The sequence below is a fragment of the Macrosteles quadrilineatus genome, unplaced genomic scaffold, assembly GCF_028750875.1.
Source record: "Macrosteles quadrilineatus isolate MER2022 unplaced genomic scaffold, UCM_ALF_1.0 Scaffold_5__1_contigs__length_97177068, whole genome shotgun sequence".
Lineage (NCBI taxonomy): Eukaryota > Metazoa > Arthropoda > Insecta > Hemiptera > Cicadellidae > Macrosteles > Macrosteles quadrilineatus.
Window position 1 is genome coordinate 2221684 of NW_026542598.1, and position 17319 is coordinate 2239002.

Consider the following 17319-nt stretch of genomic DNA (forward strand, 5'->3'; position numbering starts at 1 on the left):
TTCATGCAGTTAGAACTGCCAACAAACATCTAATTACGTAGAAAAAGGAAACTGAAAGTCACATTTTTTTAACATTAGTCTTATGGGTTGCTTAGTAACCATTTAGGTTGAATTAAATAACAAGGAAAAAGTAAACAAAAGACTTGAAGTTGTAGCATGTGTTCATAATAAGGCAACTACCCACAGTAAACTAGCAAATTACAAATACAGTACAAATGGGAAAGCATCACTTGTTACTATTGAGCAAAGATTATACTGAAGATTGCTCGATACATTGTAGGCTAGTAAAGGCAAGCAGTACAAACTGTGGGATCTGTTTATGACGATTAGATTAAGGTTATCTGCAATCCTAAAATGCTAAAGAAAGGGAAGGAAACAGGTCTGCGACGTAGGAAGTGATGAAGGAAGAAGTCAAGGCGAGCTGTCCGGAGTGTGGGAACTGTTTATGACGATTAGATTATGGTATTTGCTATCCTAAAATGCTATGGGAAGGGAGGAAAACACGTCCACGACGTAGGAAGAGGTGAAGGAAGTAGTCAAGGCGAGTAGTCCGGAGTGTGGGAACTGTTTATGACGATTAGATTAAGGTATCTGGAATCCTAAAATGTTATGGGAAGGGAAGGAAACAGGTCCGCAACATAGGAAGTGGTGAAGGAAGTAGTAAAGGCGAGCTCTCCGGAGTGTGGGAACTGTTTATGATGATTAGATTAAGGTATTTGCAATCATAAAATGCTATGGGAAGAGAGGGAAACAGGTCCGTCACGTAAGAAGTGATGAAGGAAGTGGTAAAGGCAAGTTGTCCGGAGTGTGGGAACTGTTTATGACGATAAGATTAGGGTATCTGCAATCCTAAAATGCTATGGGAAGGGAGGGAAATAGGTCCGCGACGTAGGAAGTGGTGAAGGAAGTAGTCAAGCCGAGCTGTCCGGAGTGTGGGAACTGTTTGTGACGATTAGATAAGGGTATTGGCAATCCTAAAATGCTATGGGAAGGGAGGGAAACAGGTCCGCGACGTAGGAAGTTGTGATGGAAGTAGTCAAGGCGAGTAGTCCGGAGTGTGGGAACTGTTTGTGACGATTAGAAGGTATTTCAAATCCTAAAATGCTATGGGAAGGGAGGAAAACAGGTCCGCGAAGTAGGAAGTGTTGAAGGAAGTAGTCAAGGCGAGAATTCCGAGTGTGAGAACTGTTTATGACGATTAGATTTTTTTTTTTGTCCTAGGACGCTAGGCACGAGCCTGGGATTGTTTTTCACATTACTTCAGGCTAGACCTAGGGGTTGCGGCATTATCACTTAGATAAAATCCATTGGTGACTTGGCGGGGATCGAACCCGGGACCTCAGGGACTGAAGTCCCGCGCTCTAACCACTACACCAGCTCGCTCCCCATGATATATATGACGATTAGATAATATGACGATTAGATTAAGGTATCTGAAATTCTAAAATGCTATGGGGAGGGAAGAAAACAGGTCCGCGACGTAGGAAGTGGTGAAGGAAGCAGTCAAGGCGAGCTGGCCCGAGTGTGGGAACTGTTTATGACGATTAGATTAAGGTATTTCCAATCCTAAAATGCTATGGGAAGGGAGGGAAACAGGTCTGTGACGTAGGAAGTGGTGAAGGAAGTAGTCAAGGCGATCTCTCCGGAGTGTGGGAACTGTTTGTGACGATTAGATTAAGGTATCTGGAATCCTAAAATGCTATGGGGAGGGAGGAAAACAGGCTCACGACGTAGGAAGTGGTGAAGGAAGTAGTCAAGCCGAGCTGTCCGGAGTGTGGGAACTGTTTATGACGATTGGATTAAGGTATCTGCGATCTTTAAATGCAATGGGTAGGGAGGAAAACAGGTCCGCTTCATAGGAAGTAGTGAAGGAAGTAGTAAAGGCGAGCAGTTTGGAGTTTGGGATTTATATATCTGCAATACTAAGACTGCTTTCACAGTAAACTAAAGATTTTCCCCGAGCAAAGCTCGGTCCCCAGGTATGTTATTTAAACAGGAAATAAATCTGTTATAGTGTAAAGTGTAAGAGAATATTTTAGTATAAATCCAGTCAGGAAAATGGAAATTCGCTTAGTCTGCAGGTTTGCTGCAGCGGGGAAATTTTAATGTTAACTAAACAGAGACAACCCCTAATTCTGAGGAGTTTACCCTGCAAATCGTTTAGGATTACAATTTATGAAAAGTACCACTCAGAACCAATACAACAAAATATGGTAGGTAGATACAACTCAATTGATTACCAATTGAATTTCATCCATTACAAAAATATTACATATGTAAACCATATTGACAAGTCGTCTTTTTTTGGAAAGATCTCATGTCACTAAACATACATCACAATTCATACATTCAATCCATTTTCAACACACACAATCGCTACCTGAAGATGATAAAACTTCTATTCTAACAACACTTATTATTTAACAAGACATTTAAGCTTTACAGGTATTATATTTACAAATTATACATTGTACATTGTATTTTTAACTATGGTTTCATTTTAGTTAAATTTATTTACACTGGTTGACCTGCTTCGTCAGATCTTCCTGTTGGACTTTTTTAGGTTTTTTTCCACCCTGAATCTAACTGGCTGGGTAGCTGAGTGTTAAGTGCTCGCCTAACAATCAAAAGGTCGCTGGTTCGATTCTGAGTACATCAGTAGCTTTTTGATGGTTCAAAACTGGACCTAGCTTAGGTGTTCCCAGTTCCCATTAAATGATTGATTGCTATGTCTTCATGGAAGGCAAGATGATCTTCAATGGTTTAGCACCTTGGATTTAGCGTTGTGACGGCAATTTCTCCTTATGCTAATTTTTTATACATCTTTGGAACAGACGAATGCAAGTACATTGTACTAAATCAATAGCTATAAAACTTGAATCATCTGGCTGGATAAGACATACAATACATACAACACTTATGGAATTATTTTAGAATAACCGAGTGCTCTTGGAATAGAAAATGGACCATGGAACAAGAGTCAAACTTTAGAAAACATTGCATCAGAAAACAATTGTAAAACTTTAAGTTACCTTGAATTTCCTAATATCATAACTACTGTACGTTTATATACAACAGATAAAAAAATCTCAGAAACTCCTAAAGTTTGACTAAATACACACTTGAGTGCTTATTTTTAGTCGGAGAACTGAAAATGTCAGGATTTTTCTTGTGGTACTAGTGGTACGTGGCAGCGTGGTGGCACAGTAGTGGATTGAACTACAGATCCAAATTGAGAAGTAAGAGCGATTGCTGAGCGTTTACTGGAATTAAGGAACAATATACCCAGTCCCCCGGCTTGCATGTGATGCACTATGGGCCTGAGGGATGATTGTGTCCCTCTCCCCCTGTTCCACCTAGAAGGTCCACCTTGTTTTTGTCCCCAAGAAACTTGAATCTTGTTTCTGGGCAAATTTATAAAAGCGGCCCTGAATATACCAAATCACAAGTACCTACAAAACTTACAGATCATACATTTGTTCTATATAAGGTCAAACTACGTGTTTCCTTTACTATAACTCTCTGAGGCAACATCCTAATATCTACAACACCAATGGGGTTTATCTAATCAACAGGTAAGGGAATTACTCAAGGATCCGTACAACAAACACTGACTACTCCCACTTTGCAGCTACATGTTCCAGGGTCGGACCTACCATCAGCCGGCCGGTCGAACGACTCGAGGGCATCACTCGGGTACAAGTATCGAGAGAGGCTAGAGATGGAACCTCCAAAGTCAAGGTATTGGTTGAATTAAAAAAGGATGGTTGATGTCTCTGAAAAATTATGTGAACATGAAGTCGAACAGGATGATTGAAAACATACTGTTGCTAAACAAAATTTTTTACTTTTCACAAAAAGTTTAATAAATTCTGTTTAAGAAAGGATGGGACATCTATCCTCTTTTTTTGTTTTACTGGACGGTTGGTTAGTCTAAATGTAGATTAAATGGTTTTTTCGTGTTGACTTTGCCTATCTCACTGGTTATTACTATTTGATTAAATGCAAGTGAAAATATTCAAAACAAAAATTTATTTGTAAAAACGAAATGAAATTTTTTTTATACATCCAATCAAATTTAGGGCCACATGGCCTTTTTTCACACTTAACCTTACAGGTAATTTTTTTTTCAAGCATGAATCAATTTCTTTTTTTGCTTCATGCTAACTTGTTTATAAGAGAACTCAATATGAGGAACCAAATCATAAAATTATTGTTAAAAAAACTAATTTTTAGTGTTAAATGTTGTTTGCACATTATTTTGTTTGTGTGAGAGTGTTATTAGAATGACAGTGAGAAATGACATGATTAACATATAAAGTCTATTAAATACTCAAATCCATCAACGGCATATTTGTTATTAAAACCCCCATTGGCTATTATGAAAATGAAATATATTATTGTCTTTGAAACACTAAAAAATATATGGAAAAAAAATAAACCAATAAAAAATATTTATAAATGTTGTTGTACTTGGCAACTAGTGGGAACTTACAATTCCAAAAAAAGCTCCTAAAAACTATAAAATAGTAAGAAGCAAACCAAAGTATCATGAACCAACATTTGTCCATAATAAATTTTCGATAATCAAATCGACATAGACAATGAAAATAATAACAAAACACTCACCGGGTAGTGAAGTCCGATGCCGATTTCCTCCAGACTGCTTTTCCGCGTCGTCTGCACCAAACCTTGGCGTAAAGAGTTGCTTCTTCTGAGCAGAATGTCGTCTACCACTCTCAGAGAATTGGACCTTCCTCGGAATGTCCCAGCGACGGTTGGACTGTCAACAAATGAGTTAAACGCTGATGAAATGCTCAAGTTTAACGTAATTATGTCTACCTTCTTTTATTTTAATGATTCGAATTGAATCGTCTCGAAACACAGCAGTTATATTTTACTTATTTTCATTGAATAGCTAAAAATATATTTAAATCTTGATGTCAGGTCTCTATAGCTAGGAAAATAGTTTACACGTCTACACCTGGTTATCTTTTCTAGATCCAGGTCTGGCACCACTGTTTGTTTTTGATCCCCAGAAGCTGGAAACACTTTATTTCAAATGTATATACGGGATATACTGTGTCAGTATCAAGTCTTTGGTAAACTCAATCACTTTTGAACATAAAATGCTAGGTAAACCATCCATAAGTAATCAAAATGATTTTTTTTAAAGGTAGAAAGGCTTTTGAACCGATTTTGTTAATGTATGCCCATATTAGGTGGTTAAGAAAGCAAAGGAAGTAAGTATATAAACTCCAACTTAAAAATGGAAAAAGGCCACTGTAGTTTTAGTGCGACGTTTTTTTAGAACCACCCAACTAGAGCCGTTCGCCTGATATGTTGGAGCGTGTGTGGGAAACCATCAAGTCGATCGCCCGACTAACCACAGTTTTTAGTAGTGACTTGTATTTGTATGAGTGAGTTGTGTTGTGAAGTTATTGCCCCAAAGTACTTGTGAACACTTGTTTTCCATAATGTCATTTAATGATAATAAACAATTCTGGTCAGAGTTCATTGAACTGTATAGAGATCTAAAGCTGTACTGGGATGTCAAAAGTAAACTGTATTGTAACAAACATGTGCGTACATACAATATAAACATCACAAGTCACAAGAGGGGTACAATATCCTCTTTAGGAAAAGCGTTTTTAAAGTCTTGTGGCTCATTGATGGCGAGTACATCCAGGAGCGCTTTAGTCATGAGGCTAAACTAGTTTCGCTCTAACAGCCACTCATTTGACCAACACCGCCTATTTTTCTTCTTTTAACATTTCAAACACAAAATCCAGCACAAACCTATACAGTAGTCTCAAAATCCATCTCAAAACTGATACTATACTTGACTTGTTTGGTAACATGCTCGACAGTGTGTGGGAAACACACGACATTGTCAGGTTGGATGATGGGTCCGTCGTCAGGTCAGGTCCGGCAGCATGTTCGATAGTGTGTGGAGGGCTTTAATCCGCCTGTACATGGACTAAGCCAACCCTAACTTGTCTGGGTAGCCGAGTGGTTACAGTGCTCACCTTCAAAATCCTCAGGTTGCTGGTTTGATTACAACATTCCAACTAAGATTGTCATTATGATGTTTATGAATCCTGATGTTACTTGTAATTGGGCTGTCAACTAATGATTCTATCTATCAAAACGTGGACTAGACCAAGGTTTGGACCAATCCCTCAGACTATGTAAAAAAAAATTAAAAAATGCTAATAGTGTAAAAATACAAATAAAAAAAATGTTATATTAAATTTTCAGTTGTTTATAAATAGTTTGGTAAATCTGTCTGCTGCTCTACCTGTCTGGAAGTGACAGTGAGTTAGCCTTGGTAGTAACTAGTGGTGGGGCCCGTGGTGGAGGGAAGATGATGCCTGAGCCCCGTCTAGAGCCTGGCAGGTTGATAGCTTGAGAGCAAAAGCTGATGTTGGACTTGCGTCTGCTGTTGTGTCTCTCGAATGTTTTCTGAGCGGAGAACGGGCTCGGTCTCACCAAATAGCTGAAATATTTATCATAGAATTAGCAAAGTAAAGTGCAACAATTATCACAGACCTAACAAATGAGTAAACTGAAACAGTTCTAACAGACTTATTAGCTATGATGATTACTTAGCACTAGCCTATGTAAACTGATTGGATATTAAATACTTATATATTTTTCTACTTCCAATGAAATAAGTTTATGTTACACAATTATCAATATCAAACAAATACTACGGTAGAACCTTGATTGTTAGACACTCTCTATAGTTCGACACAGGCAGTGATGACATGGCATGTCGGCAGCGGCTGATGACGGGGTCACTAAGGTCAGTAACTAGATGAGCCTTCTTATTGTTGATGTTGTGATTTGGGAGAGAGGGGATGAACTTGTCAGAGTAGAACACGCGTTCGTTTCAGCTCCGCTATATTTGACGACATTTTAGTTATTACGTGAGTGACTATTGACTTTTTATAACAACTATACTTTTTTAAAGTGCCGCTAACTATTTAATAGTGAGTACTGTGAATAACGTGTTTTATTAGCGTTTTAAAGCACAATATACGAACTTAACCTAACTTAAGACTTTCATGATTCGGTCACCTCCGAACCTGCGGTCAGGACATAAGGGCAAGTCAGTGCTGCTATCTGCCGTGGAGAAGCGGAACGTCCAACGCTCCTTATCAGCACCGTCTCCAACCACCAGCGCCAGCCCGCCCTCGTCTGTCACAACAATGCCTAAGCAGACTACCTCCAACAATGACAACATCGACCCGGCCTTGCTTGCTGCGGTTGAGGCGGTCGTGCAGAGGGCGGTGAAGACAGCCGTTAAGGCAGCTTTGGCTTCGTTCAACCAAGAAATTTGCAAGCTACAGGACGACGTGACGAGCCTACAGAAGAAGATTGATGAAGTAAACAACAGACTGGCAGAAAGAACAGATGAGCTGGAACAGTATCAGCGGAGGGAAAATATTCGAATATTTGGCGTCAAGGAGACGAAGGATGAGAGCACTGACAACCTAGTGGTTAAGATTTGCCGTGACAAGCTTGGAGTAGAGCTTTCAAAAGACGCCATCTCCCGTTCCCACAGAGTCGGCAAGCTACAGGAGCCGGGAACTGACGGCAGGGAGCGGCACCGGCCCATCATCGTCCGGTTCAGCACCTACAGGGCCCGGCGGACTGTCTTCGACGTGAAGAAGCGGCTAAAGGGGACCGGCGTCACAATAAAGGAAGACCTGACACAAGTTCGTCAGCAGGTGTATAAGCAGGCGGTGGCACGGTTCGGCGTGGGAAACGTCTGGACCCAGGATGGCAGAGTGCTCTGGGTCGACAAGAGCGGGGAGAAGAAGGTGGCGACACGTCTGGCCGATCTACCAGCTGTGGTCCAAAACTCTACTTCAAGTGACAGTTAAGGTTTTATTTTGATTTATTTGCCAGTATTTTTCTTTTAAACCATTTATTTTTTGTCATGCCTATTTTTTCCCACAGCTATTTATATGTAATCACTAATATATTTTTATCATTATTATTTTTCCCGTAATTTTTAAATGTATAGGTACAATCACTTTATCTCAATGTTCAAATGCAAGAATATTTTACACAATTAATTATTGGATACCTTAATCACCGTAGAAATTGCATGATTTTTGTTTAACTGAAACATGGGTATGAATGTATATATATATTTTATTCCTTTTTTTAATATTCTGAGTCTGACAATATTTAGTACTATGTAGTTTATTTGTTATGTTAAATGAACTAAAGTTTAAAAGTCAATGTTTGGTTTATATTCGTAATTTATTGCTAATTTATTTATATTTATTATTTTAGTGATGAGGATATTATTTTGCACGGTTAAAGTATCCATCAATAATGTATTTCCCATAAACTTATAGAAAAACGGAAATGCATTTAATAGTAATTAAAAATATATACACTATATACATATTTAGTGCTTATACTGGAGAATATTAGATTTATATGGAAATTGAATTCAAAGTATAGTTAAATTTCATTTTTGAATTATCTGTTATTTAGTTTTGAGTCTGTATATTCTATTATTTTTTGCACAAAGTCATATTTTTCTGTTTATTTTTTAGCGGAGCCACACAAGCGTGTTGTTTTGTTTTGTACAGGGATTTTCTTTAATTTCAGTATGTATGTATGTGTGTGTGTGTGTGTGAGTGTGTATCAGTGATCGCGCCTTGTGCAGTGGTTTTGGGGGCGCCTGTCGTGACGTCGCGACCTGTGGACCCGGGATAGCGAGTCCACAGCCGCATAGTGCTCGCCACAGCGACCCGCTTATCTCTCCCCCCTCCCCCATCCTACACCCTACATTGTCCACCGCTGATTGTCTCTCTCGCTCCTTATCTCCATATCCTAAACACCTGAAAGCGGCGCACATCAATGCCCAGTCTTTGCGTGCTCACATTGATGAGGTTAGAGAAATCTTTTATCCTGGAAACTTTGACTTGATTAGCATTTCTGAATCCTGGCTTAAGCCGAGTATTCATTCAAATGAGGTGTCTCTCCCTGGAAATGTGCTGCAGCGAAATGATAGGATTGGTAAACAGGGCGGTGGCGTTGCGGTGTATATCAGGGAGGATTTAAAGTTCAAAACTATTTTTTCTTCACCATCGGAGTACTCGGCTGGGCCAGAATTCCTATTAATTGAGATTAGTTTATCTGGAGCAGATGCGCTGTTACTAGGAGTGTGCTACCGCCCACCAAGATCAGGGCATCTGCTCAATTTTGAAAATGCCTTGCTTAATGAAATGTTCAGATACAGTCATGTTTTGATCATGGGTGATTTCAACACTGACTTACTATCATCGACTCATAACTTTGAACACAGACAGCTGACTACTTTGTTTGAATCATGTAACCTAACTGTACTTCCACTCGATCCCACACATCATGTTGCCAATTCTGATACCCTCTTGGATCTAATCGTAGTGTCCAATCATCAAGATATCATTCACCATGGGCAGCTTCCAGTCCCTTCAATATCCAAACATGACCTTATTTTCTGTGTGTACTCAATCAAATCTCCTAAGCCCAAAGCAAAGCTTATTAAATATCGGGATTTTAAAAATATGAATGTTGCACAATTCATGTTAGACGTTCAACAAACTCCGTGGCACTTCATTCAAAATTTAAATTCCGTCGATGAAATGGTTCATGAGTTAAATTCTTCCATATTAAATCTCTTTGACAAACATGCTCCCGTCTTAACAAAGCGCGTGACAAAAAGAAGGCCTGTTCCATGGATGACCCCTGAAATCAAAGGTTTGATGGCTAAACGTGATAGCTTAGGTAGAAGAGCTAGGCACTCCAACAGTATCGAACTAAAACAACAATATTGTAATCTTCGTAATCGAGTTAAACAGCTTTTGCGAAATTCCAAACTCAGATACATTCATGCACTTTTTGAAAATCAAAAACAGCCATCGAGAGTTTTATGGCGTAAAGTTAAAAGTCTTGGGCTTGGGAAACAATTTGATTCTCAACCAGTACACATCCCTCTAAATGAGTTAAACGTTTACTTTTCTTCTAGCAGTCAAAATACCAATCAGCACAAAGTCAATAGTTACTTGAATGAATTAGTCAGCTCTCCAACCCCGCACCTGGGATATCCCGAGTTTAATTTCAAACCAGTTATTCAGTCTGATGTTTTGATGGCTATTCGCAGAATCCGAAGCAATGCTGTCGGTTCTGATGGGATACCTATCCGCTTTATCAAAGACATCCTCTACGCAATCCTTCCTACTATCACGTTCATTTTTAATGCATCTTTGAGGCACTGTTCTTTCCCTTCATTTTGGAAGTCTGCCATTGTCCGTCCCCTAAAAAAGATCTCAGCACCAACTCTAGTTGGGGATTTCAGGCCGATAAGTATTTTGCCCGCTCTATCTAAAGGCCTAGAAAGGATCGTTCACTGTCAAATCACTGAATTCATCACTGAAAATAACATTCTATCTGACTATCAATCTGGTTTCAGATCAGCGCACAGTACAGAAACAGCACTCCTTCGAGTGACTGAAGACATTAGACTTGCTATGGAGCGTCGACAGGGAACGATTCTAACTCTGTTTGATTTTTCCAAAGCATTTGACTGTGTTAATCATGACTTGCTGGTGCAGAAATTAAGGGCAATAGGGTTTTCCCAGAATTCTCTTAAATGGCTGAGATCTTATCTGTCAGATAGGCAGCAATGTGTGGAGGTTGGTGACACAAGATCAGACTGGATGACTGTTACATGCGGTGTGCCCCAAGGATCAATCCTTGGACCACTGCTCTTTGTACTGTACGTCAACGACATAAACTCGACCTTGACCAACTGTAAACACCACATGTACGCTGACGACTTACAAATCTATGACTATTTTACTGCAAACAACGAAAATGACTGTGTCAGAAGGATCAATGAAGACGTTAACCGAATAGTTACTTGGACTGAGAATCATGGACTGAGACTAAATCACGAAAAGACAAAACCGATTGTAATCTGCCACCCTCGACTTCGCCCTTCAATTGACTTAGACTCAATAAATCCAATCACAGTCGGTGGCAAAGCACTGCCCTACTTTGACAATGTAAAGAATCTTGGCATATCTTTCAACTCTTCACTTACTTGGGACACAGCAGTTACGGACACACGAAAAAAGGTTTTTGCCTCCATACATTCACTGAAAAGATTGCAGAACTTTTTGCCACAACACACAAAACTTCATTTGATCAAATCACTTGTACTGCCCCACTTCAGTTACTGCAACTCATTGATCAACGACATGACTGTGATTCAGGCGGATATGCTCCAGCGGTCTCAGAATTACGCTTTGAGATTTGTCTATGGTCTGCGACGTATGGAGCATATCACACCATACTACCTTGAGGCAAACATCTTGAAACTAAATTATCAAAGATCCATCAAAATTTTGTCATTAGTCTTTTTAATTTTGAAATCAGGCTCCCCGAAATATTTTACATCAGATTTTAAATTTGTGTCTCAGGGTAGTTCACGAATTTCTCGTTCTTCTTCGATCACATTGCGTATACCTCATCATGTGACCACCGCTTATGACAGGGCTTTTGTTGTTACCGCTTGCCGTCTTTGGAACAACCTACCCCTACACATTAAATCCCTTGATAAACGTTCCCAGTTTGTGGCGGCACTAAAAAATCTCTACTTTGAGCAAATGGTCTCGGCTGGCGTGTCCTAGGGCTTCTGCGTCTTTGCGCGATTACTGGTGCGTATGCGTGTGAGAGTGTGAAAGTTTTTTCTGTTGTATATTCTATTAATTTATAATAATTACTATTTTTTTAATTAGTTAATTAGTTAAATAGATTGAATTTTTGTTAACTTGTACTTGATGTGTTAAATATGTGTTTTTATTGTAAGGTACCAAATTTTAAGGGGGGTAAAAAACGTATTGCTAGTCAACAAACACCATAACTTACCCGATTTTTATCCACAACATCCTAATCCTAGGCCTATGTGTTGGCCCTAGCTTGGGCTATGGGCCAAAGAACGTAGGCCTACTTTTGATAACAGTGAAGTACACGAACACACCCACAACTACATATTTATTCATAATAGCAATCCTTTTCACCAAATAAAGTTAAAACGACCGATTTTACGAATATTTAACGCCGATGACAACATCACTTAACCTCGAAATGGTGTTTGTTGACCAACGACAGACGACAACTAGACCGGCTCAACAGGTGAATTTCCGATCAGCTGTTGGCTAGTTCTCGAACTCACCACCAGAGCGATTAAGCCTCGACCGAGGAAATCATGATTTGAGCCATTTGAGCCGGACAAGTTTATTCGCTGTTTGACCACCGACTAGCTCGCGCGAGTCACGAACACGACAACGACACTACGATATTATTACGAAGGTTAGCTAGCTACCATACTAGTTAGGCCCCTTTTTACGTTTTACGTTATACGTTATTTCTGTTTTATCTTACGCATACTTTACTTATCATACCTTTTCGTTTTCTTAAAATTCCATTACGAATTAGCTTAATTTAATATCTCAACTCGAGTCTTGACCCGCCAGTTCCTGCCTGCCAGTGACTAGCGGTGGCGATCGTATATTTTATTTTAATTAATTAGTTTCGAAATTACGATTTCTACGTTCGCTCAACAAATAATTATCGCGTCTAAATTATATCTCGTTTTCACCGTTTTAATACCCCGAGACTTGTCGTCTGAGTTCTAAACCCCGTCTTTGGCGGGTGAAAGAATCAAGTCTTGGGAGCAGGCTGATTTAAACAATCAGCCACGAATATTAGAATTGAATTTATTTTAAATCACATCACGCCAAATTATCCGTTCAGTTATATTAATTAGGCCCCGACGACTCTGTAGGAATTGTTTTACCTTACATTCGATATTAGATCGATTACCAACGTCTTTAACTAATTATTTTAAAGTTCATTACGAGTAATTGAATCATATTGGCTTAAGATTGAATACTCGTTGGCCCTACAGAGTCATTCAAAAGTTAGGCAAAATTCTCCAAAACACTTTTACGAAGGCTGGGATGATATAGCTCCAACTGGGCGTCTGCAGGATTTCCTGAGCGCTTCTAGAGCTCTGAGCCTTCGATTAAATTTAAATAAATTGATCAGTCAAAGCCGTGACAACTTCGTATCGACCCCTGGATTTTTCTCGGCTCCTTCTGAGCACTCCGGGGAAGAAATTTGAGTGTGGCCGGTTCTAGGGGTAGGCCTAGCCTGACTTTGGTGAATACCAGTTTATTCCCCCCCTAGAATTTTGCGTCACATCTCTGGCGCCCGAACAGGGACTGAGCTTCCTCGGTCTCACGTCCTTGTACTGTCGTTTTGTAGAATTTTGCGTCACATCTCTGGCGCCCGAACATTTGGACTCGAAAACACGGTTTTGACTTTGACATTCAAACGAAATGACGAGATGAACGAAATATACGACGACTTCGACTACTACGACGACCATTACTCGACCCGATACGTTATCGATTAGCCACGTAACGATATACACGGTGGAAATTCAAACGTTGAAGACAACAACCACGATGAAATTCCCGAAATAATGCCTTAGACGATGGAGAGCTTACCGAGATCACCGATATACGACCCGCGCGTCGGTTGGATCCACACTTTGAGCAGACGGTAATAGCTGAGATGACGAAGTATCAGCTGGGAACTGGGAGTAGCGTCGCCGAGCTTCGCAAACACTTTTGCGAGTCTTTGTGAAACCCGTTGGGAAGCACCGGTCAGCCGATGAACCCGACGGTGACATCGATATCTTGGACTACCGCCTGTCGCCCAGGCAAGATATTCCGTCGCGCATCACGATCTCCGGTCCAACGACGGAACACGATCACCACGTACCGTTCGATAGACGCAACGATTTACCCAATGCCGTACGACCTTCGCTAAGCTTTGTAACGCAATTCACGGGAACCGTCAGCCGCGAACGCCCCCCAGAGATGACCGACCCTTCGTCGACGTGGTCATCTCAGGTGAGACGTTCAGCGCCCTCGTCGATACCGGCTCGTCAGTCAGTCTGATTGGAGATCGTACGTCACTTTCGGACGTGCGGCGTCGTACCCGACCAGACTGACGTCAACCAACGAATGGACAACGCAGCGTGTGTTTCGGATCGATACCGAGTAGACGACGATTGCTGGCCAACCTTATTCGCGGGATATCCACGTCCCGGGCCTAAGTGTGGAGGTGGTACTCGGCATTCGGTGTACTGCTGACCTCGCTCTAGTCAGAGTACACACCGTAGTACGAAACCTCCACAACGAAGATGTCCCCCCGCCCTTTCCGGTCAACAACATCAACCACGAAATTAAAATTTTCAAAATTACACGGAAAACAAACACGAAATTCGCAGAATTTCTGGAACACGAAATACCGCTGTTTGACAACGATTAGGGGTAGTCGGCGTTGACTGAGCAGACGCAGTGGCTCAGGGCAATTGCAACCCCAGTCAAACAGAGGTATCCCAGAAATCCTGTAACGCAATTTATCGTAAAGGACGCTTTCCCGAGGCAACCCGTGGCAAACGAGGGCCAAACGGGCCTGGCCACGGTGAGTCACCTCACATCGGAGGTGGCCGACGTGCCTCGTGAACGTCCCAACGTACTAATTCGCCGAGACCGGAAAGATGACGCATCGAGGCCAACCGCGACGAACGACGGCCAATCGGGCCTTGTCGTGGTGAGTCACCTCACATCGGAGGTGGCCGACGTGCCTCGTGGACGACGCCCGACCCGACGTAGGAATTTTTCGAAACCGAAAAGCCGATCGAACAACGCAACGAACTCCGACGCACGCCCCGACGGAGCTGGTGATATCCCTCCCGTTGGTTGATACGATACGATACGAACGAATACGACGACTTCTACAGGCACCCCTTCTTCGAGACCATTCCGACCCCGTCCGAACCCTACGTTTAAGATTTTTTTTTCTTTTTTACTGAAGTTGGTAAGGGGTGTAAGGTACCAAATTTTAAGGGGGGTAAAAAACGTATTGCTAGTCAACAAACACCATAACTTACCCGATTTTTATCCACAACATCCTAATCCTAGGCCTATGTGTTGGCCCTAGCTTGGGCTATGGGCCAAAGAACGTAGGCCTACTTTTGATAACAGTGAAGTACACGAACACACCCACAACTACATATTTATTCATAATAGCAATCCTTTTCACCAAATAAAGTTAAAACGACCGATTTTACGAATATTTAACGCCGATGACAACATCACTTAACCTCGAAATGGTGTTTGTTGACCAACGACAGACGACAACTAGACCGGCTCAACAGGTGAATTTCCGATCAGCTGTTGGCTAGTTCTCGAACTCACCACCAGAGCGATTAAGCCTCGACCGAGGAAATCATGATTTGAGCCATTTGAGCCGGAAAAGTTTATTCGCTGTTTGACCACCGACTAGCTCGCGCGAGTCACGAACACGACAACGACACTACGATATTATTACGAAGGTTAGCTAGCTACCATACTAGTTAGGCCCCTTTTTACGTTTTACGTTATACGTTATTTCTGTTTTATCTTACGCATACTTTACTTATCATACCTTTTCGTTTTCTTAAAATTCCATTACGAATTAGCTTAATTTAATATCTCAACTCGAGTCTTGACCCGCCAGTTCCTGCCTGCCAGTGACTAGCGGTGGCGATCGTATATTTTATTTTAATTAATTAGTTTCGAAATTACGATTTCTACGTTCGCTCAACAAATAATTATCGCGTCTAAATTATATCTCGTTTTCACCGTTTTAATACCCCGAGACTTGTCGTCTGAGTTCTAAACCCCGTCTTTGGCGGGTGAAAGAATCAAGTCTTGGGAGCAGGCTGATTTAAACAATCAGCCACGAATATTAGAATTGAATTTATTTTAAATCACATCACGCCAAATTATCCGTTCAGTTATATTAATTAGGCCCCGACGACTCTGTAGGAATTGTTTTACCTTACATTCGATATTAGATCGATTACCAACGTCTTTAACTAATTATTTTAAAGTTCATTACGAGTAATTGAATCATATTGGCTTAAGATTGAATACTCGTTGGCCCTACAGAGTCATTCAAAAGTTAGGCAAAATTCTCCAAAACACTTTTACGAAGGCTGGGATGATATAGCTCCAACTGGGCGTCTGCAGGATTTCCTGAGCGCTTCTAGAGCTCTGAGCCTTCGATTAAATTTAAATAAATTGATCAGTCAAAGCCGTGACAACTTCGTATCGACCCCTGGATTTTTCTCGGCTCCTTCTGAGCACTCCGGGGAAGAAATTTGAGTGTGGCCGGTTCTAGGGGTAGGCCTAGCCTGACTTTGGTGAATACCAGTTTATTCCCCCCCTAGAATTTTGCGTCACATTATATTAGATTAAGAAATGTCATTGTATTTTTATTTATTTATATTTAAGTTTGTCAGGTTAAGTGTAAGAGAGGGCCATGTGGCCCTAACTTTGCCTGGTAAAATAAAGAATTTTTCATTTCATTTCATTTCATTTTCATTTCATTTCATTTCATTTTCATTTCATTTCATTTTCATTTCATTTCATTTCATTTCATTGTTTTCGTGCACCCAAAAACTCACTACTTAAACTATCCTATTAATTAATTATTTTCAAATATCCAAAGTGAAAAGCTGGTGAATATCACAACTATGCCTGTAAATATAAAAATAAATATATATAATAATAAATGTATATATTATAATATATATAATATATAACATATAATATAATATTAATAATAGGCTATATATAAAATATATATATAATATAATTATACAATATATAAATACTGTATATACCTGTATATATATTAAAAAGTTTCCATAGTCTTATCATGCTGGTTGGCAAACTTGTTCAAATAAAAATGTAGGTTTACACGTTTATAAAAAAATTAATTAAAATCAGATCATGTTTGTTTGAGTTATCGTGATAACTGACACATATCTAAATATATAAAAGGCAAAGCCCTCACTGACTGACTGACTGACTCACTCACTCATCACTAATTCTCCCACTTCCCATTTACCTAGGAGGCTGAAATTCGGTACACCGATTAAGTAATTAAGAAACTAAGTAATTTTAATTCTGATCGGGCTTTCGGGCTCCGCCCCAGTGGCTCTGGAGGTTCCCATGTTAACCTTATGATTTTTCATATTTAAAAGGAATTTCTTAACAACTGTTTCAATTAGTTTCAATTACACAAGTTGGTTCTGTTCTATGATGTTCAATAGCATTAAAGTTACAAGGATTACCAAAAGGGTGCAGCACTATTATTTTTTTAAATTTATGACTAGAGCCA

General features: G+C 40.2%; 1 protein-coding gene across 6 annotated transcripts in view; it reads right to left on the reverse strand.

Annotated features, from left to right (window-relative positions):
• Positions 1-17319, reverse strand: part of LOC128993980 (potassium channel subfamily T member 2-like) — a 329633-nt gene that overhangs the window by 6645 nt on the left and 305669 nt on the right. For 5 of the 6 annotated variants that reach the window (XM_054418134.1, XM_054418135.1, XM_054418133.1 and 2 more), the window contains 3 exons: positions 6302-6499; positions 4630-4783; positions 3657-3776 (listed from right to left, as the gene is read on the reverse strand). In XM_054418134.1, coding sequence (XP_054274109.1) covers positions 3657-3776; positions 4630-4783; positions 6302-6499 — 472 coding nt within the window. The remainder of the gene's footprint in view (positions 1-3656; positions 3777-4629; positions 4784-6301; positions 6500-17319) is intronic. The other variant, XM_054418137.1, reaches the window with a different exon arrangement.